This window comes from Mesoplodon densirostris, chromosome 4 (genome assembly GCF_025265405.1).
Source record: "Mesoplodon densirostris isolate mMesDen1 chromosome 4, mMesDen1 primary haplotype, whole genome shotgun sequence".
Taxonomy (NCBI): Eukaryota; Metazoa; Chordata; class Mammalia; order Artiodactyla; family Ziphiidae; genus Mesoplodon; species Mesoplodon densirostris.
Genome location: NC_082664.1, coordinates 46,981,846 through 47,004,572, shown reverse-complemented (window position 1 = coordinate 47,004,572; position 22,727 = coordinate 46,981,846). Strand labels below are relative to the sequence as shown.

General features: G+C 35.0%; 1 protein-coding gene across 7 annotated transcripts in view; it reads left to right on the top strand.

The window, feature by feature from the left end:
* Window positions 1-22,727, top strand: part of KTN1 (kinectin 1) — a 120,870-nt gene that overhangs the window by 68,889 nt on the left and 29,254 nt on the right. For all 7 annotated transcript variants that reach the window (XM_060096173.1, XM_060096172.1, XM_060096171.1 and 4 more), the window contains 21 exons: window positions 288-420; window positions 1,828-1,915; window positions 3,301-3,467; window positions 3,883-3,951; window positions 5,363-5,400; window positions 6,077-6,167; window positions 6,538-6,606; window positions 7,123-7,160; window positions 7,304-7,385; window positions 8,222-8,290; window positions 15,067-15,101; window positions 15,518-15,608; window positions 16,231-16,299; window positions 16,919-16,956; window positions 17,881-17,971; window positions 18,121-18,189; window positions 19,292-19,329; window positions 19,890-19,980; window positions 20,057-20,125; window positions 20,584-20,621; window positions 21,933-22,023. In XM_060096173.1, coding sequence (XP_059952156.1) covers window positions 288-420; window positions 1,828-1,915; window positions 3,301-3,467; window positions 3,883-3,951; window positions 5,363-5,400; window positions 6,077-6,167; window positions 6,538-6,606; window positions 7,123-7,160; window positions 7,304-7,385; window positions 8,222-8,290; window positions 15,067-15,101; window positions 15,518-15,608; window positions 16,231-16,299; window positions 16,919-16,956; window positions 17,881-17,971; window positions 18,121-18,189; window positions 19,292-19,329; window positions 19,890-19,980; window positions 20,057-20,125; window positions 20,584-20,621; window positions 21,933-22,023 — 1,564 coding nt within the window. The remainder of the gene's footprint in view (window positions 1-287; window positions 421-1,827; window positions 1,916-3,300; window positions 3,468-3,882; window positions 3,952-5,362; window positions 5,401-6,076; window positions 6,168-6,537; window positions 6,607-7,122; window positions 7,161-7,303; window positions 7,386-8,221; window positions 8,291-15,066; window positions 15,102-15,517; window positions 15,609-16,230; window positions 16,300-16,918; window positions 16,957-17,880; window positions 17,972-18,120; window positions 18,190-19,291; window positions 19,330-19,889; window positions 19,981-20,056; window positions 20,126-20,583; window positions 20,622-21,932; window positions 22,024-22,727) is intronic.

The window sequence follows — 22,727 nt, the reverse complement described above, 5'->3', positions numbered from 1 at the left end:
TTCAGAACACTGATTTGAGGGCGACACTGTTGATTCGTGCTCAGAGTGTGTGGTCATCTGTTTTTCTTGATTATTTTATAGTAGTTTTAGTATTTGTGTTATTGTCATCAGAATGATTCAGATTACACTCAACCAAACTTCATTATTAGTAGTCACTTATAGCATTCATTTTCATTTAGCTATAAGTGGAATTACTAACTCAGCATAACTCATGTAAAATATATTTTGTTTACTCTTTATATGTGTTTTGTAGTAATGGAAGTTCCTAATCCAGTTACTGTTTTCAGGCAGTCTGCTGAACTAAATAAACTGCGCCAGGATTATGCTAGGTTGGTGAATGAGCTGACTGAGAAAACAGGAAAGCTGCAGCAAGAGGAAGTCCAAAAGAAGAATGCTGAGCAGGCAGTTACTCAGTTGAAGGTGATATATTCCTACCTTTATCATTTCATAAATAATGTAGGTATTCAATTTGGTGACATTAAAGGGTATATAGCTTTGAGAAGTATAGTTTGAGGCTGAATGGGACTTGTGCTCTTAGTGCTCTGCCTATGTAGAAACGTGTACACTAATGAAAGAATTGAATGTAGGCTTGAGTTTGAAGTTAAAGACTTTCTGAAGATATGAAAATTGAAATTAGCTGATGGACAGGCATACAGAGTAGAATTTCATCTTATATATATGGAGGTTAGGGTCCACATGTGTAAGGCAAAAATCAAATTTTTGATAGGTAGTTAAAATCACCTTCATAGCTTATCCATAACTTGGATTTCTCAGTAAGTTTAGTAGAGCCTGTTTTTATTCCGGCATTGGAATAGATGATTTTCCTTTCCTTTAGCACGAGACGAAGTAGTGCTCCAGTTGCTTTCACTTGAGCCATAGTTGGAAAAAATCACACACTGTTTCTTTAGACACCAGAATGGCACTTGGTGTCATGAGATGCTTATACTAGGAAGACACGCATGGGGTTGCTCAGGCTGACTGAGAGAGAGGAGTGGACTCATTTCTCTTGCTCTTTTTAGCCTCTGTACATTGAGTAGAGTGACGAGTAGAATTGTCTGTTCCTCCTTTTACTGGGGAGAGGATTTATTGAGCATATAGTTCAATTTCTGTAAGTTAAATGTATCTGACAGACTTCTACCTAGGTCATTGATACAATCAGTATAGCTTAATACCAGTTCTAGAGTAGTAGGGGTTAAAAGGGCTTTGAGAATAATTGAATGCAGAAAATAGCATAATTTTTGTTTTCTTGAAGTTTTCATGGGTCCCTGTGGGAGAGTGATATAGTTGTCCTTTCTTTCAGTAAATATTTGTCTTGCTGGTGTGTTTGCTGGTAGCATTTATAAATATGGAAGTTTGTGCTCTATGGATATGGATAAGTAGATAAATGACATTAAATATTATAGTCATAATTGAAGTGTTGTGCTATACCTAAAAATAAGAATTTTAGGTGCTCACTGAAATTTAGCAATAAAGATACTATCCTTTTGAAAGCCTTTCAGCTGAGGGAAGATCAGTGGAAAGCTGATCAGAGCAAAGTGAATCAGGTATATCCATAGTAGTAGCTATACTGATCCAGCAGCACAAATATTGAGTTTCTGAAATAATCTCCAATCTGTAAATCCTGTGTATTGGAGGGTAGAATGGCAGTGGCTGATAATATCTGTGCCTATTATCAGGCTGGGCACATCTGCCTATCTTATTAAAATGTAAGAGACTAGTGATTAGTTGTTGGAATAAGCAGTTTTATGTCACAACAGTAAAGATAGAGGATGCTTTTTTTCCGTTAAATTGGAATCCTGTATTTGTGCTGACTTATCCTTTCTCCAGGTTCAACTGCAAGAAGCTGAGAGAAGGTGGGAAGAAGTCCAGAGCTATATCAGGAAGAGAACAGCAGAGCATGAAGCAGCTCAGCAAGGTAAGGGGAAGCGGTATTCATTTAAATTTAGTATGTAATTCTGGGTAAAATTTCCTCCCCTCTCCATATGTGAAGACAGTGTAAATTGGCATTTTGGTTATAGGTCAATAAAAATAGCTTTTACACTTTCCGAGTACTTTTATTTCTTTAACATTTCTTAAGGTTTTAAAAATAAGCTCTCTAGTTTTGTCTGAGGCATTAAGTTATAGTCAATAAATAGGGTAATGGGAACCTGTGCATGTTCCCTTTCTGTAGTTATTTCCTCTGGTTCCTTGATCAGTTCTTCATTTAATTTTTTTTTTTCTAAGAAGGACTCATTCCTATATTGTGAAGAGAAAAACAGCAAGAGCATTGCGATTCCAAGTAGTTGACTTAATTTTTTTTGGCTGCGTTGGGTCTTCGTTGAGGCACGCAGGCTTTCTCTAGTTGCAGCAAGCGGGGGCTACTCTTCATTGCGGTGCGCAAGCTTCTCATTGTGGTGGCTTCTCTTGTTGCGGAACACGGGCTCTAGGCGTGCGGGCTTCAGTAGTTGCATCATGCGGGCTCAGTAGTTGTGGTGCGTGGGCCCTAGAGTGCGTGGGCTTCAGTAGTTGCAGCGTGTGGGCTGTAGGGCGCGCGGGCTTCAGTAGCTGTGGTGCGTGGGCTCAATAGTTGTGGCACACGGGCTTAGTTGCTCCATGGCATGTGGGATCTTCCCAGACCAGAGATCGAACCCGTGTCCCCTGCATTGGCAGGCGGATTCTTAACCACTGCGCCACCAGGGAAGTCTCCAAGTAGTTGACTTAAAACTGCCTACTTAAATGCTAACTTTCACTACTTATTCTTAATTCGATGAATTCATTTAGGAAATAATGGAGCTTGTATTAGTGTGTTTTATCTATGTTTCCACTACTCCCCTTCCTCCCATGAAAGTGGTGGAGAGTTAGTAAAATATAGTTCCAAACACAAGGCTAGATCATACAGAGTTTTGGCTCTTTAGACCTTTGGTTTCCTCTGATTTTTTTCACTAAATAACTTACTAAAGCATCTTTGGGGAAATTAAGAATGCTTGCGAGAAATGATATAAGAGTTTTAAACATTCATGTACCATTCATTTAACACATTTATTGATTATGTATTTTGTGCCAAGCCTTGGGTACAGCTCTGGGTATAGAGAAAAGGCAATCTCTGATCTCAAAAAGCTCACTCTCTGGGAGAGGAAGTGAATTAGTACAGTGTCGCAGGTGCTGTGAAAAGGTAAGCATAGACTGCTCAAGGGAGCCATATGCAGGAAGCAGAGGAGAGATTCAAGGAGGGTATTCTAGAGGAGGCAGTGCCTACACTAACGCCGAGTAGCAGTAACCAGGCCGAGGAAGAGACCTTTGTAAAATGCAATGTTTTGTTAGATTTACAGAGTAAATTTGTGGCCAAAGAAAATGAAGTACAGAGTCTGCATAGTAAGCTGACAGATACCTTGGTATCAAAACAACAGTTGGAGCAAAGGCTAATGCAGTTAATGGAATCGGAGCAAAAAAGGGTGAACAAAGAAGAGTCTCTACAAATGCAAGTTCAGGTATCTGATTTTCCCTCTTTAAAAAAAATAAAGACGGGCAGTGGTTGGATGTGTCTTGTGTAGAAGAGAGAGGGTAGCCTATCTTATCCTAATTCTGGAGTGCAGATGAATAATTCTAATTTAATCTTCAAGGAGTTGTCACAATATGGTCTGAATATGTGCTCAAAGATGCCTTCACCCACAGTCTTATGCTTTTTGTATTAGATTAGGAACAGTACAATGTATTCTTAATTTCTCCTTTGTAAATTAGCTCTCAGAATAGAATGCCTAATCATTGTTTAAAATGACGCCTTTTGGAATCTAAGAGTGCCTTTTTAAAGGTAAACAGATGTACCTGTAACTCATTTTGTTCATATACATTGGTATATTTAACAGAACACTTTTCCCTCTCCTTTTTGGTTGCTCTTTATGAAAGGATATCTTGGAGCAGAATGAGGCTTTAAAAGCTCAAATTCAACAATTCCATTCCCAGATAGCAGCCCAGGTAATGGTGCTTTCTTATTGCTTGTCATTACTAATAGCTTCCTAGCTGTGTAAATAATCTGAGTGCCTGTTGAGTGCTGCGCACTGGATTAGTAGTTGGGTGACTAGTCAGTGAATCAACTGGATGTTCCTAAGTGCTAAGCACTCTGATGATTACGTATTATGCTGTAAGAAAACACTATGGAAGAAATCCAAATCTGACTAATGGGAAGGTGGGTTAGAGAGTTTTTAACTTTAGGAGGAAAAAAATGTTGATTACCATCCTGTCAGAAGGCAGGTGTCAAGAATGATAGTTTATGTTTTAGAAGTGTTCACTAAATATTGACTAGCCATAAGGGAACGCTTTGTATACCCTCAGGTGTTAGCAGTATGTTAACCATAGCTCTCAGGTTATATATGCCAAAGAATCATTTTTAAATTTATACTTCAGTATAGTTTGAGTGTGAAACCTTCCAAAGTTTTCTAGGTGGTATTGTAAAACCTGTTATTCTTTGGCATCATTCTTATGTAACATGATAAATAGGTAGATAGATATAGATATATAGCCTTTAGAATATAAATAATATAACATTAAGAAGAGAAGAAACTTGCAAGTACTTAGCTTGTTTCCATAATATACATACTGTGAATTTCAGTTTCAGTTCTTCCACTTTAAACTTCTAATTTGTAGGAAAAGTAATAGCTTAGAATAGAAGTCATTTTCTGTGCAAAAAGTAGTTTTAACATTAAAAAGTTGTTTTTAACGTTCAGGCAAGTTGAAAATCCCAAAACTTTGAGGTTGCAACCGTTTTTTTCTTTTCTAATTGTTTTCTTTGTAGAAACTATAGTCTCAAATTAATTGGGAAAGAATTATATAATCTAGGAAAGGGTGTGTATATATGGATGTATGTGTATATGTAAATTATTAACTCAAATTGGATTGAGATCTTAAGTTATAGATGAGAGGTAGTTCTAGAAAATTTATCAGAAGCTTAATATTTAGAGAATGCTGTAAGTACCTTTTGAAAAGTAGAGATGAACACGAGCATTACCAAACGACTTGTTATCTTAATCATGAATGGTATCATTTCATTATTGGAAATTGTTACTAAGGGAAAGAAGCACATGAATGAAAAATAGCCTTTGCTGCTGTTTTTCCTATTTATGTATTGCTTGGCAGTTACATAGTTTTCAGACCTGTCAACTTACTTTATTAAAAATGTCTTATGATGTGTAATTCCCTAATACTGGCTGTTATTGATCAAATTTACTTTCAGAATATTAGTTGTTATTTAGTGAACATTCATCATGAGCCAGATACTTCCTTAACTATATACATTTCTTTTAATTTTTAAAGCTTTATTGTGATGATTATTGTACAACTTTAAAACTGTCTCTTAAGGGCTTTTATGTTGACACTTTTTCTTTCTTAGACATCCGCTTCAGCTCTAGCAGAAGAGTTACATAAAGTGTAAGCCTGCCTTTCTATATTCCTCTTAAAATTGCTTAGTCACCACTAACTGATAGCTGTTAGATTCTACACTTATGATTGACTTTACGTTCTAACTTGTTCAAAAAATACTCTCAAGTAGATTTGGAGCAGCTTTTGCTCTTCTACCCCTAAGCATTATGTATTCTATGTTTTTATGTCTTTGTCATAAAAAGAGTTGGGGAAGCTTTTTTCCCTTTGGCCTTTAGCAGTTATGTGGAAGAGATTATTGTGATTTGAGATTAGTGGAAGTTAGTTTTTGTGTCTAATAAGTAGTTGTAGCTACTCTGTATCTAACTGTATGGTGGTATGCCCAAAATGAAGTTCTTTTTTTTGGGTGTGTATTGTATAATTTGCATAGACATGGATCACTTAAGTTCAGAAGACCTGGAATCTGTTTTTCAGATTGCCGGGCTTGTGAGCTTAAATTATTTAACTTCTTTGACCTCAAGTTTTAAAATAAGGGTATATATTTTAAGGAGTTGTAGTAATGCATGTGACAGTTACTACTAAACTGATATGGTCTATATAAATGGAAGGTACGGTTATGTGAAAAACTGCTTAAGTAAGGATGACCATATTTGAGGCTTCTAATCCTTTAATTTGTGACTTGACTTCTAAATGTTTATTGAATGTACAAATCTATTTCCTGTTAAAGGATTGCAGAAAAGGATAAGCAGATAAAACAGACTGAAGATTCTTTAGCAAATGAACATGATCATTTAGCAAGTAAAGAGGAGGAACTTAAGGTATAGTAATTCTTATAAATGGTTACAGTATTTTATAGTCATTGAATTACCCTGATCTTGTAATTAGTATGAGTGTCTGTGAAGACTGGAAGATACTCTAGATAGAATTCATTTGAAAAGTGTCTTATCTCTTTTCTAAACTACAAAATTCTCTTTAGCCCTCTAAGAGGAGAAGTGCAAAGGCCTTTTCTCACATGATATTTATTATTCATAATAATTTGGGAAATATGTTAAATAACAGAAGTTGATGGTTTTCTTTCTGACTTAAGAAATTGTAATTTGAGACCTTTGCTTAGGTAGAAGAGATACATTACAAAACTTCAAATTTAATATTAAATACTTCTAATACTATTTTTCCTTCTTGTTCTAGGATATACAGAATATGAATTTCTTATTAAAAGCTGAAGTGCAAAAATTACAGGCCCTGGCAAATGAACAGGTAGATCTTTATTGCTTTTAAGCATTTACCTTAGAATTACAGTTTGTTTTCACTTCATTGGTGGAATTGCAAGCCTTAGTTTTACTTATGTAGATAGTAAACATAATGGTTACTTGTGTTTGGCTGCATGGTGTGTTGTTAAAACCCTCTTCTGTTTGACCATGGTTCTCACAACTCACCTAAGTGTTACTATATTCATGTTGAAATTAATGTTTGATCCTAGAAATTGATCACTTTGAGTTATCAGAGAACTCAGTTATAACACTTATGATGTGCTGATTTGTTTTAGCCTTCTGCCATTTAATCAGAAAAGGATATACCTTTTACTAGGATAAAAGTTGAACAGTGAGAAGTACAAAATACTGGACAGCAAAAAATATTACTATAATGTATGCTGTTGATTTAACTATTTACTCTAAATATATGAAAATATAACTTTAATATGTAAAAATAAGTAAAAGAATAGGTTTGAGTGCTTCCTGAGAAATGATACAATTCTCATCTCATTTCTAACAGGCTGCTGCTGCACATGAACTGGAGAAAATGCAAAAAAGGTGATTAAAGTATTGCTGTACATGGGCCATTCATATATTTATATTCAAGTGTAATTGCAGAAGACATTGCTGCTTATAGCTGATAGTTGTGCACATAATTTATGTAAGCTTTCTGTATATATGAAGTATTTTTTTTCTCATAGTATTCACGTTAAGGATGATAAAATAAGATTGCTTGAAGAGCAGCTACAATGTGAAATTTCAAACAAAATGGAAGAATTTAAGGTGTGTAATTAAACTTGTCAACTCAGCTTTCTTTGAACAACCTTGCGTAATTTTCAGTTGAAGTGAATGTAGAAATACTACTTTTTTATATGTGATCACTCTGAAACAGTGTTTCTATAGTTTATTTGGGGACTTACACGAACAATTTTATCATAGACTTTTTGCTTTGATTATTTTGACTTACCTGTTTTTATAGTAGACTTTTGATACTTGTTTTGCCCGAACCTTTTCTTTACAGTTTTCATTTGGTAGTTTGAGATGGTTTTATTTGCCTCCATTGTTGGTGTAGTGCTAGTTTCTGGTCATGGCCAAACAGCTTGAGTATTATTGTAAAGCATTCTGATTGCCAGGGTACATACATCTCTGCATGCAGTAAGATTTGCTTTTTTTTTTTTTTTTTATTTTAATTAAATTTTTTTTTTTTTTGCTTAATAAGAATCCTGTAAGTACTCACTTATGAAAGCAGGGTTTCCCAGAATTCATTGGCAGAAACGATTAAACTCTTTGAAATACACATGTAAGGGTTCTAAGCACAGTGTTAACACTGTTTGGGATAAACCACATGACTGAATTAGAGGGGCTCAGTTGAAACAACTTTTTATAGATCATTGTATATGTACATTATACTATTACTGTATTCCTGTTCTCTGGAAATATGTTCATTGAAACTGAAAAATGAAGCCTCATGAGATTTCCATTCTTAGGTCAGTACATAATTCACCTGTCACTTTATAAGTACTTAACAGTAATATGGCTTTGATTTTTTTAAAAACATTCAGATGGTTGCTTTGTTACCTTTTCTTAATAAAGCAGTAAATTGAGATTCTTTCTTTTAGATTCTAAATGACCAAAACAAAGCATTACAATTAGAAGTTCAGAAGCTACAGACTCTTGTTTCTGAACAGGTAAGACTTTTCATGAATTATAAGTTAGAAATATCCAATAGATAACAAGATCTGATTCTTCTTAAGTAGTAATCAACTCGTTTATTTTTAGAAATTTTGTTTAAGTGTAGATATGTCTTTTAATTGCATTTCTAGTCATCTTGTGCTAATCAAGTCTCTAAATTAAGGAAAATTTAATTTCTCTTCCTGAGAAGAAGCTAATGCTATTCATAGCATTTTCAAAAAAAAAAAAAAAAAAGTTAAATAGGATGCATAAAAATAATTTCTTTAAGTCATTTTGATGCATTTGGCTCTCAGGATAATAGTCAGACTTCTGCAGCCTCACTTTTTTCTGTAAAGCAGTGTAGATTCTTAAAAAGAGAATGGGTTTGAAACCTACTACCAGCACTTAAAAGCAGTGATGTTGATCAAATTGCTTAACCTTTCTAAGACCTCTGATTCCAGGTCTTCTACATTGAGATTTTATTTACATTATAAGCTTGTTAGATTTAAATCGGGGAGTTTATGTATAGTTGAGTAGCCTAGTGCTTTGCATATAGCAGACATCTTAAGCCTTAATTCCTTTCCTTTAGAATATTTATTTTTTTCCATTTCATCTCCACTCTCTATTGCCATCATACTTCTTTCTGTATTTATAGCAAGCCATCAAAACTGTAGCAGCCTGAAAAAGCATGGCTCCATAAACTCGAGCCCCAGGTGATGTCTGTTCTGTGGCTGTTCCTAAGAGTTGCCTTCGTACTCTTCTAAATAATTCTTCAAATTCCAGTTTTTAAAAATATTCTAGAAACACTTCATATTATATGACACATTAAAATGAAGGCATGTTTCTCTACTACTGTTAAATTTTGACACATTTTATTAGAAGCTGAAGTGTAAGTTATTGCAAATGATATAGCACTTCCTTTAGCAGATGCTTGCTTTCTTTTTTATTTTAAAATTCACATCTGTGCAGGTGGTGAATTGGTGTAAGTAGCTGTGCCAAATGTTGTGGAAGTATTTTAGAAGTATTTTGTGAACATCTGTTTACTTTTCAAGAATTAATCCATTATTTGTTTTCCTCCCCCCCCAAATATGGTATTTAAGTGCTTTGCATAAACTTTGTATATGCTTTACCCTTTCAAACTAAAGGTAATAGAGGAGAAAATGCTGAATAAATGATGTTTAGTGCGTGGACATGACTTCATGCCAGTGTAATGCTCAAATGATATTTAAGTTTTATTTTTAAATCTTATCGCTATTTCCTTTTGTTGTTACACAGCTTTTAACAGATAAGATATTTCATCAACTGTAAGAATTTTTTTCTCCTCAGTTTATTATCTCTGAAGTCTGCATGTATCTTAGTTTCTGGTTACAGTTTAATTGGAGGCATCTTTAGTTTTTAGTGTATGTAAACATTTTACCAGTTGTGAGATGCAACATTGGTGACTTGGATTAGATAAAATATGATAGATATTTTTTGGCTGTGTTAATTCTTTTTTTTTTTTTTTTTTTTAATAAATACATGCCCCTGAAAGGGGCAAGCCATTCCTTGCTAGTCAATTCTTTTTTTTATTTTTTTTTTGCGGTACGCGGGCCTCTCACTGTTGTGGCCTCTCCCGTTGCGGAGCACAGGTTCCGGACACGCAGACTCAGCGGCCATGGCTCATGGGCCCAGCCGCTCCGCGGCATGTGGGATCTTCCCAGACCGGGGCACGAACCCGTGTCCCCTGCATCGGCAGGCGGACTCTCAACCACTGCGCCACCAGGGAAGCCCGGCTGTGTTAATTCTTACCCAGAAAAGCAGAATGTAGTCCTTTTTTTGAGTTGGTTATCAGGGATTCTGGAACACCTATTTCAATATATTAAGTTTTAAACTTTCTAAAATTCACTTCATGGGAGGTAAAATAAATGCCTAGAAATTTCTGAATCTACCCTAGAATTCCAGTATTAAAGGTGCTGGTAATTCTTAGTTTTAAACAGAGTACCTGGATCTTTTCTTTTCTCTTTTATTCTATACTAAAAATGATATTCTTCATCATTAGACAAGAGTAAAACCATTAGCCTTAATTTTTTTTTTTTCCCTTTAAGGTAACATGGTAGCCTAAGAATTGCCTAGTTTCCTCTGGTTTCTTTCTTTTTTTTGGGGGGGTGTTGAACTGTATTTTATTTAAAAAATTTTTTTTATTGAAGTATAGTTGATTTACAGTTGTGTTCCTGGTGTACAGTAAAGTGATTTATATATATATATATATATATATATATATATATATTCTTTCTCATATTCTTTTCCATTATGGTTTATTACAGGATAGTATAATTCCCTGTGTTATACAACAGGATCTTGTTTTAATTTCTTTCTCATTGAATCAGCCTTCTGTCCACTATAAAGCTTCTGTGTATTTTTAAATATTCTGTTAACATAACTTTTAGCATGAGATGAATTCTTTTTTTATGAAGAATAGTTTTATGAAGACAGTCCACAGAACAGAATTTCATAGCCACATTTTAAAATTTTATTTAAAAGAATTATTTGATAAGAGGGGAAACTTATCTTTTAAGATTTTCTCTTTGGTAATTCTTAGAATTTTTCTCCTTGTTCCGAAAGCTCTTTTTTTTTTTTTTTAAATAGTCTAGAAAGCATATGACTGTGACGTTATGTTTTTGGTTGTCATTGTGACTTCTCTCTCTGATCTGAGCAAACCAGAGAACCAGCTCTTTGGTTTTTCCCCTGGTCTTTTTTTTTTTTTTTTTTTTTTGCGGTACGCGGGCCTCTCACTGTTGTGGCCTCTCCTGCTGCGGACAGGCTCCGGACGCGCAGGCCCAGCGGCCGTGGCTCACGGGCCCAGCCGCTCTGCGGCATGTGGGATCCTCCCGGACCCAGGCATGAACCTGCGTCCCCTGCATCGGCAGGCGGACTCTCAACCACTGCGCCACCAGGGAAGCCCTCCTCTGGTCATTTTTATTGCCAGTGTTAGTGAAGGAAGAGATAAAGATTAGCATAATTTGAATTTCTTTCATTTCCACCTTTCTTTAATCCCTTCCTACCCAGCGGTCAGAATTCCAAGTGACAGTTGAGAGATGAACAGTTAAGTTATGTAAAAAAAATTCAGTCTCTTTGCTCCATGGATTTTTATCCTGGAGGAAAAAATGAGCTTATTGAAGCACAAACCAATAATGGTGCCAAGTTTTTGTTGTTTCTTTAGGTGTAGGAAGCAGAAAGACAGCAAATATCAGGTAAGGTAACTTGTTTATATACTAGAGAAGAGAAGACTCCATTTGGATGTAGGCCTATGGATAGATCATACAAATAAATCAGTTACTAAGATCTCATTTCTTCAGAATAAAATAATGCTTTTTGTGGGGGAAGGTCCTGAGGTGTCTTATTTTTTTTGAGCATCTTGACTTTTTAGCAAAGGAACAGCATGACTTTTTACTAGTAGTTTTTTAAGATTCAAAGATAAAGATTATTAAGTAAAAACTGTAGCAGTAGGAAGTTTTTTTCTTTTGCCCTGCAGCCTGGTTCTGTTTTATTGCAGAATAATTCATTGTTGTATGGTATAGTTTTGAAAGTCATCCAGGGAGGAGAAAATTGGATTGGATTAGATTAATAATGTATAAAGGTAAAATATTGGATAGATAACTAAGTTGGGTCGATTTCATGCAGTTGAACATTCAGTGAGCAATTGACCAAGAGTACTTGTTAAACTGTAGCCTTGTTAAAGGATGTTGAGTCCATTAAATTTTTACTAATGGAGAGTATGCTAGGTACTGTGCTACAATGCTAAGGCTACAGAGATGAATGAGACTTGGTTCTTGCCCCAAGAATATGGTTTAGTGTGGAGATAGGTGTACACTCAGAAAAGTGTGATGAATAAAATTCTCTTTTTGAAAAATTTTTAAACTGTGTGTACAGGTTTAGAGGAAGAGATAATTCTATCTGAAGGAGAGTAAGAGGTGCCACAGAGAGGGGACAGCTAAACCTGATTTTGAAAAATAGCCAAGAATTTGCTGAACAGCTAAGGGGCAATCCAAACTGAGGGGATACAGTGTCAAAAGTCATGGCAGTGTGGCCAAATTGTCATATTCAGAGCATATTGGCATATTGTGGAAGTGCAAAGTATGAGGTGTTAAGGGGAAGAGAAAGATTTGCTAGGGCCTAATCATGAAGGACTTTGTAGGCTGTGTAAGGACCATGAGCTTGATCTAGAATGTGGTATGCTGCTGAAGGATGTTGAAAGAATGAATCAGCATTTTGTCTAGTATTTTAGATGGATCGTTCTGGTAACCATGAGGTGTTTGAATTTATGTGGTAGTGAAGGATGCAGTACTAAAGGTGTAATACAACTAAATGATCAAGCTGCATATAACTAGGACTTAATAGTGTTGTCTTTTTAAAAAAATTGAGATACAATTGACATGTTAATTTCAAGTGTGCAACATAATGATTCTATATTTGTGTTACTGTGAAATGATCACAGTAAGTCTAGTTAATGTCTATCACCATACATAGTCACCTACTTTGTATTGTTTTTATGTGAGATGACATGCATCAAAAATAAAGATGGACAGGGCTTCCCTGGTGGCGCAGTGGTTAAGAAACCGCCTGCCAATGCAGGGGACACGGGTTCAAGCCCTGGTCCGGGAAGATCCCACATGCCACGGAGCAACTAGCCTGTGCGCCACAACTACTGAGCCTGCACTCTAGAGCCCATGAGCTACAACTACTGAGCCCACGTGCCACAACTACTGAAGCCCACGCGCCTAGAGCCCTGCTCTGCAACAAGAGAAGCCACCGCGGTGAGAAGCCTGTGCCCCCAACGAAGAGTAGCCCCCACTCGCCACAGTCAGAGAAGAAGCACGCGCGCAGCAATGAAGACCTAACACGGCCAAAATAAATAAATAAATAAAATAAAATAATAAAATTAAAAAATTTATTTAAAAAATAAAAAAATAAAAATAAAGATGGACAAAAGCCATCTTGATGAAAGATTTATAAACTTACTGCATGATTTATTTTTCACAACTTATAAACATGATTTAATGTACTTTTGACAGCTCCTATCTCCTTTCTGATGGTAGGAAAGTCTTTTCCCCCATTCGTGAGTTCTCCTGTACCTCTCACAATATAGTCCTTATGAACTCTAGAGACAGGGAGAAGAATTAGGGTATTGTGATATTTGAGATGAGTAAAGCTGAGGATCTAACCTAAGACACTGAAGAAAAGGGGGTTAGTTTTTAGAAATACATTAAAAGTGGAATCTTATGACTTGGATTTGGTAATGGAAAAATTAATAGTATTTGTGAAAAATGGCTGTAATAAAATTGGAGAAAAATTATGAAACTGACAAAATTAGGAGAAAGCAGGTAGGGAATGGGATGGGTAGAAGAGAATGTTGAAGGGAAAAAGACCTCAAACTTGTTTTGTCAGGTTGCTTAGCTGCCTGAAGACCTAGGAATGCTGAGGGGGAAACCTGGCTTCTGGACACATAGTAAATATAACATTGAGGACTTTGTAAAGTGTATGGGGGGACGCTAGAAGGATGGGTGAATGGTTGGGATCAGCTCACATGTCATGTTTTAATGTAACAAGGAGAATACGTTCTTGTGTTGCTTCTGCACTTTACAATTTTATTTTATTTTTTACTTTTATAAATTTATTTATTTTTGGCTGTGTTGGGTCTTCGTTGCTGCACGTGGGCTTTTCTCTAGTTGCAGTGAGGTGAGGCTACTCTTCTTTGCGGTGTGTGGGCTTCTCATTGCAGTGGCTTCTCTCATTGCAGAGCACAGGCTCTAGGTGCGTGGGCTTCAGTAGTTGTGGCACGCGGGCTCAGTAGTTGTGGCTCGCAGGTTTAGTTGCTCTGTGGCATGTGGGATCTTCCTGGACCAGGGATCGAACCAGTGTCCCCTGCATTGGCAGGTGGATTCTTAACCACTGCGCCACCAGGAAAGTACCTACAGTCAATTTTAAAACATTCTGTATATTGGCTTAGGTGGTGGTTATGTGAAATCTACATGTTAAAAATTTATTGAATTGTACACAGGACTTGTGCACTTGCCTTATATGTTAGTTTAAAAAAAAAAAAAGAGGAACAAAGCCTCCTTCTTGGCCTGCAAGGCCTTAGAGCCTTGGAATTTTAGATTTGAAGAATTAATGTAAAGGAGGGGCAAATTCTCTTCTTACCCTTAATATTTCTTTTATAGTAATTAAAAACTTACAAGGGACTAGTTCATTTTTGCCAGCCCGTTTTATACTTCATCTTTTTCTGTGTCTTTTGTGTAGCCTCGTCTTTTCTGTCCTGTGTTTTCTTTTCTTTTTTTATAAATTTATTTATTCTATTTTTTTAAATTTTTGCCTGTGTTGGGTCTTCATTGCTGCACACAGGCTTTCTCTAGTTGTGGCGAGCGGGGGCTACTCTTTGTTGCGGTGTGCAGGCTTCTCATTGCGGTGGCTTCTCTTGTTGCAGAGCACGGGCTCTAGGCACGTGGGTTCAGTAGTTGTGGCGCACAGCCACAGTTAGTTGTTCCACGGCATGTGGGGTCTTCACGGACCAGGGCTCAACCCATGTCCCCTGCATTGGCAGGAAGATTCTTAACCACTGCACCATCAGGGACGCCCCTGTCTTGTGTTTTCTGAATTCAGTAATTCTTTAACTATTAGCAGTCTTCAAACATGGATCATCTTCCTAAATTTTGGATCTAATTAATACTAATAGAATTCTATTTCTGAAGTAGTTTTACCTCATGCAAACTTGGTAAAATTAATCTTTTTTTTTTCTTTTTTGGTGATTTTATTTTAGCCTAATAAAGATGTTTTGGAACAAATGGAAAGATGGTAAGAGATTAAATTTTTAAAAAATATTTTAATGACTCATTTCTACCGTTTGAGATAGCAGAATTATTAACTATATTAATTTAAATTCTTAAACTTCTCTTTGTACTTGATAATGGAAGAGAGTGGTGTACTGTTGATTGATTTGGAATTACATTAAGTTTGTGGATGTCATGTGTGGCCATGATTTCTTTGTTTAGGCTAGCGTGTAAGCATGCATTACTTGAATACATTTTAGTTATTGGTAAAGAGGGACTACCCTTGGACCATGACCAAAGATCCTTAGAAACCTTTCTAGAATTGAAAGTTTATAAGGAACAATGGGCATAGGAGTTGATCCATGTAAAATATTTATTTAGAAATCATATCATTTTCTTTGAAAAATAGTTCATACATGTGTTTTAAATTTATAATTTCAGCATTCAAGAAAAAGATGAGAAGTTGAAAACTGTGGAAGAATTACTTGAAACTGGACTTATTCAGGTGGCCACTAAAGAGGAAGAACTGAATGTAAAGAATTTTGTATATTTGTCTTCCTTATGATTATTCAGTGAACATGAAGTGGTTTTACTGTAATGTGTAATATTTTTCCCATACCTTTTAGTTACCCACATTTTATGAATTTATATGATGTCCTTTTTCAATAAATTTAAGATTTTATTATAAATACAAAAATGTGTAGTTACCTATAGCATTCACTGCCTTAATGAAGTAGATATTATTGTTATGGTTTGTAATATATGCTCCCCCACCTCCACCCATGCCCGAATTATAACCAAACAATAACTAGTTACAAGGATAACTAGTGGACTTGATAAGTTCATGAAATAGTATTGGAGGCCATAGAATGGAGAGAATGCAGTTTTATTTTATGATTATCATTAGCCTTAACTAACTTAATTTGGATAGGATTGCTGGAAGAAATAAGGTAAAAGGTGTATTTGATTTTAGGGAGAGAAGTGACTTGACAAGTGGTATACTGTGTGGTTTTCAGGTTGTGGAAACATAAGTAGAAATACTTGTGAGGATAATTGAATTAAAGTCCATTTGGCTAGCTCTGGAGAGAAAAATGAGAAGCTAGCTGTTTTTTCAGAAAATAAAAGTATGTTGTGCTTATGTATCTTTGAAAAAGGCAATAAGAACAGAAAATTCATCTCTGACAAAAGAAGTTCAAGACTTAAAGGCCAAGCAAAATGATCAGGTAATATATTTAGTAGATCCTGCAACCATTCTCATTTAAATGTTGGGCAAACGTGTTATCAAATATAGCAGCAAGCCTTTTTTTGTTCCTCCCTTCTCCAACATGGAATTTGTCAATTATAGTTTTAATCTGTGAATGATTGGTGACTTGATTATCAGTAATAGAAGCTGCAATTTATTAAATTCTTACTTTATGCCAGGCACTGGATAGAGTATTCTAGGTAGGATGTCATTGCTTGTTACTACAGTGATAAAAGGTTTTGAGTATACATATATAAAGTAAGACTCTAAATAATAGTAAAAGAGGTTACCTGAAGTTAGGAAATTTCCTATTTTCTCCTTATCTCGTTAGAATCATTGAGTCAATAATTTTAATATTTATCTATTGGTTTTTCTTTTGACCTACACTTACCATAAGTAGCTTTAAAGCTGCTTACTTTCAAAGTGCTTTTCATTTTCATAATTATGACATTTTAAAAAATCTAGAAAGAATTACTTCCCAGGTTTACTTTTCCCGGGTTTTGGTGTAGTGGAAAATTTAAAGAACCAACATACTTTTCTATTTATGACCCATTTATATTTTGAGCAAATTACCAAGTAGGATACCTTCCTATTTCTAGGTTTCCTTTGCATCTCTGGTTGAAGAACTTAAGAAAGTGTAAGTAATGACATTATTAAACTGGTCTTTTTCTTTTGGTCCAGTTTTATTAGTGCTCATAAATCTTGTTTTATTGTGCAGTTAAGATGGCTAGGAGTTTTCATTGCTGGAATAAGGAGACTTAGCTGTGCTTTCCCAGTGCAGTTGTTAAAAAATCAATTTCCATGATTGACTCCATTTATTAACTTGTGGCATCAAATTGTTAATTTTCTGTTTCTGCACTAGGAACTGTTAACGAACAGGTTATATTGGATAGAGATCACTTCCTTGTATGTGTTCTTTTCTTGAAGTGTCTCTAAAGTTTAATGCCATAATTGTATGTAAGTTTTGTCATAGCTTTCAGAGCCCTAGAAACCTATATTGTTGAGAGGAACTCAGTTCTCCCTAGTATTCTATGGGGTACAAATCTTATATTCCCTGTGCACTTTGGAAACATGTCACCAGCTTCTCCTTGCGTGCATAGGCTTCAGCCATCTGGTAGTTACTGCTTAATTCTCATTTAGGAAGAGCTTTAAGTATTTTTTTCCCCTTCTGTCTGCAAAATATGGTTGCTCTTTTACTTAAAATGGGAAGAGTTGATTTGGTGAGCCTATTAATGATTTGGTACTATTTTTATATCTTAGTTGGTGAATCTTGATGATTTCTCCCCAAGTTTTTTTTTTTTTTTTTTTTTTTTTTTTTTTTTTTTTTTTTTGCGGTATGCGGGCCTCTCACTGTTGTGGGCTCCCCCGTTGCGGAGCACAGGCTCCGGACGCGCAGGCTCAGCGGCCACGGCTCACGGGCCCAGCCGCTCCGCGGCATATGGGATCCTCCCAGACCGGGGCACGAACCCGTATCCCCTGCATCGGCAGGCGGACTCTCAACCACTTGCGCCACCAGGGAGGCCCCTCTCCCCAAGTTTAATATTGCATTTCTTAATCTAAGGATCCATGAAAAAGATGGAAAGATCAAGTCTGTGGAAGAGCTTCTGGAAGCTGAACTTCTCAAAGTTGCTAATAAGGAGAAAACTATTCAGGTATTGAGAGAGAGAAAACTTATGTTTTGCTTTTTTGTTTATCAACTTTAGTGAATACCATTTAATTTCATGTGTTTGTCTGTACATTGCATTTTATGTCAATTTCTGTGTTTCCATTGTCCAATCTTGTCTGTTTTGTCATTGTCAAGGATTTGAAACAGGAAATAGAGGCTCTAAAAGAAGAAATAGGAAATATCCAGCTTGAAAAGGCTCAACAGGTAAAACTCCCAGAGCCATAGCATGACAGATTCATTAGTGTATGTGTATTAATGAACTATTTGGTTTTTTTCTTGTTACTCAGAAGAAAACTTTTAGTAGTGTGCTGTAAGTATATTGGGTTATGTGCTTTTTATTATTTTTGCCTGATTTGAGAAAATGTTCTTAATATTTTAATCAACATATCTTTTAACTGTAAAGTTTTTTTTCTGGAAAGTTTTCTATATTAATGTTTCATTTTAGTTTGCCAACTTAAAAAAACAAAACACTTTGGTAAACTTGTTTTTTTTTAACTGCATGTTCCAAAATATTTTGTTATAGAATATGTATTGCTCAACCTTTGCCTATAGAATAAAGTACAGATTTCACTGGGGGATTTCAGAGGTAGATGTAGTTACTGGAAATAGATGGGTGGTTTTGGTGAATATAATCTGATAAGGATTGATTGAAAAAAGTGGTGAGATTGCGTGGAAGAGATGATTCATTCATTCATCCAACCAACAGATTCATTCAGCAATATTTATTCAGTTCCTCCTACTTATCAAAGTACTATGTTAGTGGTTGGAGATAATGTGTTGAATGAAATCGGGTATGAGGAAAAGATTAAATTCCTAATATAGACTGAGAGTTCAGGAAGGTCTCCTTCTGAGGAACTGACATCTAACCCAAGATCTGAAGGGACTGTGAGAAGGCAGTGGGGAATAAAAGGTACTATTGAACTGTGTATGGTAAGAAGAGGAGATTAAAGGACAATATAGAGTACTGTTGAGTAGTTGGCCTTGAAGACTGGGAAGAAAAAGTGCTTTGACAAAGTAAGGAGGTATATGGACAGTTAATATTCTAATTTTCACAATTTAAAAAAGTACCCCATTGTTTAGACTTATTCATAACCATATTCCTTGTCTCTTCTACCCCCCCCCCCATTTAATATTTATTACTCTTACTGTCATTGGAGTCAAGAGAAGGTGAAATCAAGTCATCTCTATTTTGGCTAGGTCTTTGTAATTTGAAGTGTGCACATTTTAAGGTTTACCATAAAGCCTGCTAAGGTGAACTGAAAGGATTATGAATTGCTTTTTTTCTGCTTCTTTCTTTATATTTTAGTTATCTATCACTTCTCAAGTGCAAGAACTTCAGAACTTGTAAGTACCATTTGCCTCATTTCCCTTTAATATCTCTCTTCCACAAGTTAAATATAATCATAATGAAAGTTGTAGCTCCTTTTTATTTGATTTCAAGTAATATTTTAAAGAACATCAAATTATGTCTCACAAAGGCCTCAAAGTCTTTAACTTTTCATTAGGATTTAACCTGTAGGTTTTTTGATGGGAATGTGGGTAGAGTGGAAGTCTTAATTTTTCTGCTTTATAATCTGAATGTGACCTTCAACTGACATGTTGCTCTTTGCCCATTTTAATAGCCACTGTGAAACTGGTTATATATTTCGTACCCAAACGAGTTGTGATAAGCTAAATTTGCTGGTATTGACTTAAGCAGGGTGCTAAGGGGTGGGAGTAGAGTTCCTGCTTAATTTGATATCTCCAAAATCTTACATGCCTTTATACTTAAAATATTTATTTTTTAGTTTATTTAATCAGTTCGGGTTATGAGTACAACCTAAAATACGCTTTTCCAGTCTCCAGTATTTTTACTTTGTTTAGTCATGTAACGTTTTCATTGATAGTTCTTAACTTATTGTTAGATTAAAAGGAAAGGAGGAACAGATGAATACCATGAAGACTGTTTTAGAAGAGAAGGAGAAAGACCTAGCCGATAGAGGGAAATGGTTACAGGTGAGAAGTTAAAAACAATAGTAAACACCTTTTTTATACTTGAATATCACTTTTATTTAGACCTATTGTTTTTCAGGATCTTCAAGAAGAAAATGAATCTTTGAAAGCTCACGTTCAGGAGGTAGCACAACATAACTTGCGAGAGGTAATAGTATAAACAGATTACCAGCGTATTTTGTAAAACATGAGGAATCTTTATTTTACTGTACTAGGAAATAAAGAAGTTAATATGTTCTCTGAGTTTTTTGCCATAAAAATTACTGTTGTATAGTTGTTTTGTTGTGGATAAAATAACTTCTATCCCTGTCAAGTCTACTACAGCCTCATTTGTCAACCTAAGTCTGAAAGGATTTCCTCTCCTTACTTTTTCAGATGGACTCTTTTAAGTCTGTGTTTAATTGGTGTATTAATCTGTAATCCTTTAACAGATGGATATTAACAATTAAATAAAGAAAATCCATTCTTTGTTTTATGAATGGCCCAATCTTAAATTTACCACATATAATTGTGTTTTTATTTTACTGGTGAGTGATTCTATAGATAATATATTGTAGAACCTGATCTTTTTCATGTTATAATTAAAAATGTGAATCTGTTTCTTAGGCATGTTCTGCCTCACGATTTGAAGAACTTGAGATTGTGTAAGTATACTTTTAGCCAGCATTTTAAAGAGGAACTTCTCAATATTTTCTAGACTGTCCTTGAATATTATGATGAGTTTCTTCTAAGTTATTAACTTTCTTTTTAAGTAGGAATTATAGTCCAGGAGCAAATAAGTTAAATCTCTGTTTGGTATAATAAAACAGAGGCCTTTCAAATGCTTTCTGATACCTAGAGATGCATTTTCTGAGATACTCTTTCTGCTAATATAGACTGGTTGGTTTTATTTAAGTTTTCTCTTTCTCTCTTTCTAAATGAAGTATGTAATTATTATAAAGAGAGGTTAAGTTTATGTCAAATCAAAATCATTTTTAGTATTTGAAAGAATAACATCTCTGAATTAACCAGAAGATAATCTTAGCCGTAATCTTGATAATGAATATTGACTCTTTCTATAAAAGTAACTTGCCTTTGGGGGAAAATAGTATCTGTTGTATCAGTTAATGCTGTGCCGATTAGTAAAAATACTGAATCTGATGAGCATAGGAGGTATCAGTCTTAATAGATGTTATCCTAGAAAATTTTTATCCTATGAAGTCTGTTTTCTTAAACTAAATCAGTCTTCAGTGGTAAGAAAGGTATCTGTACTTCATTGTTTTGGCCTTCTATCAATTACTTTTAAGAGATTTTTCCTTTGATATAATCTCATCAGTCTTTATTGATGTTTAAGAAGTGGCCCTTTGAAACTATCTTTAAAAAAGTAAGATATTGAAGATATTTATTAGGTCATTATCTTTATGGAGAAAAAGGAGATGTCTTTATTGACACTAAGATTGCTCATATGTACAACTAACTGTTTATCTTATGGGCATTATATAACTGTCAAGGTGCTTTTATATCATTTGCTAATAGAAAGCTTAGAGACACGTTTGAGGCCTATTTGTAGTAGGTATATAGATCATTAAAGTATGATTTTAGATTTATTTCTACCTCACATTAAAGAAAATTAATATAATATTTGGGGGGGCATTTTTAGTTTTACAGAAAAAATTGAGAGAGCAGTACAGAGAATTTCTATATACCCTCCTTCCCCATTTTTCTTCTTATTTACATCTTGCATTTGTGTGGTAATTTGTTACAACTGATGAGCCAAATCAATATATTGCTATTAACTGAAGTCCATAGTATCCATTAGTGTTCACGCTTTTTGTACATTCTAGGGGTTTTTGACCAATGTATGATGACATGTATCCATCATTACAGTATTATAAAAAAAAGTTTTACTGTCGTAAAATTCTCCTGTGCTCCACCGATTCACCTAACTAAATATAACGTCTTTGTAAAAATTCTAGGTTGAAAGAAAAGGAAAATGAAATGAAGAGATTAGAAACTGTGCTAAAAGAAAGGGAGAGTGATCTTTCTAGAAAAACAAAGCTGTTACAGGTAAATATGTTTATACTTAAAATTATCATGTGAGTTACTGTCTTTGCATGTTTGAAAACAATGTTAACTACTACAAAAGAAAATTGAATACAAAATGACATTCCCTCCTACCCAGATACTTGTTCTCATTCCTCAGAGATAACTACTGTCAATTATTTATATATCTTTTGAGCAAGCGCCCATGCATAAAATGTGTGTGTGTGTGTACTTAATAGTTTTTAAACATACTGTATTTAATCATACACAATTTTGTATTTTGCTCCCCCCACCCAATTAATAATGTTTTTGAGGTCCTTCCACATAAGCACATTTTTATCTTTAACGTTGAATGGCTTCATGGTATTCTTTTGTCTGATTGTATTATCATTTATACAACCAGTCCTGGTTTATGGATACTTAGAGTATTTAGAGTTGTGTTTCCTGTTACAACAGTTCTATGGTGAATATCCTTACACACATATTTTCAATACTTATGCTACTATACTATATCTGTATTTATAATTTCTACAAGTGAGATTTTGGGTTTTATGCAGAGGGGTTTTTTCCTTCTTGAAAGTGATAGTTAAAATAGAAAATAGTATCTCGTCATCTTCATGTAGTTAGTATTGAAAGTCCTTACAAAACATTGTTTTGAAGTAATAGGAAATTTTAGATGTCTGCACTGTCTCAAATACTTGTGCTCACATTTCATGCTCCAAGGGTTG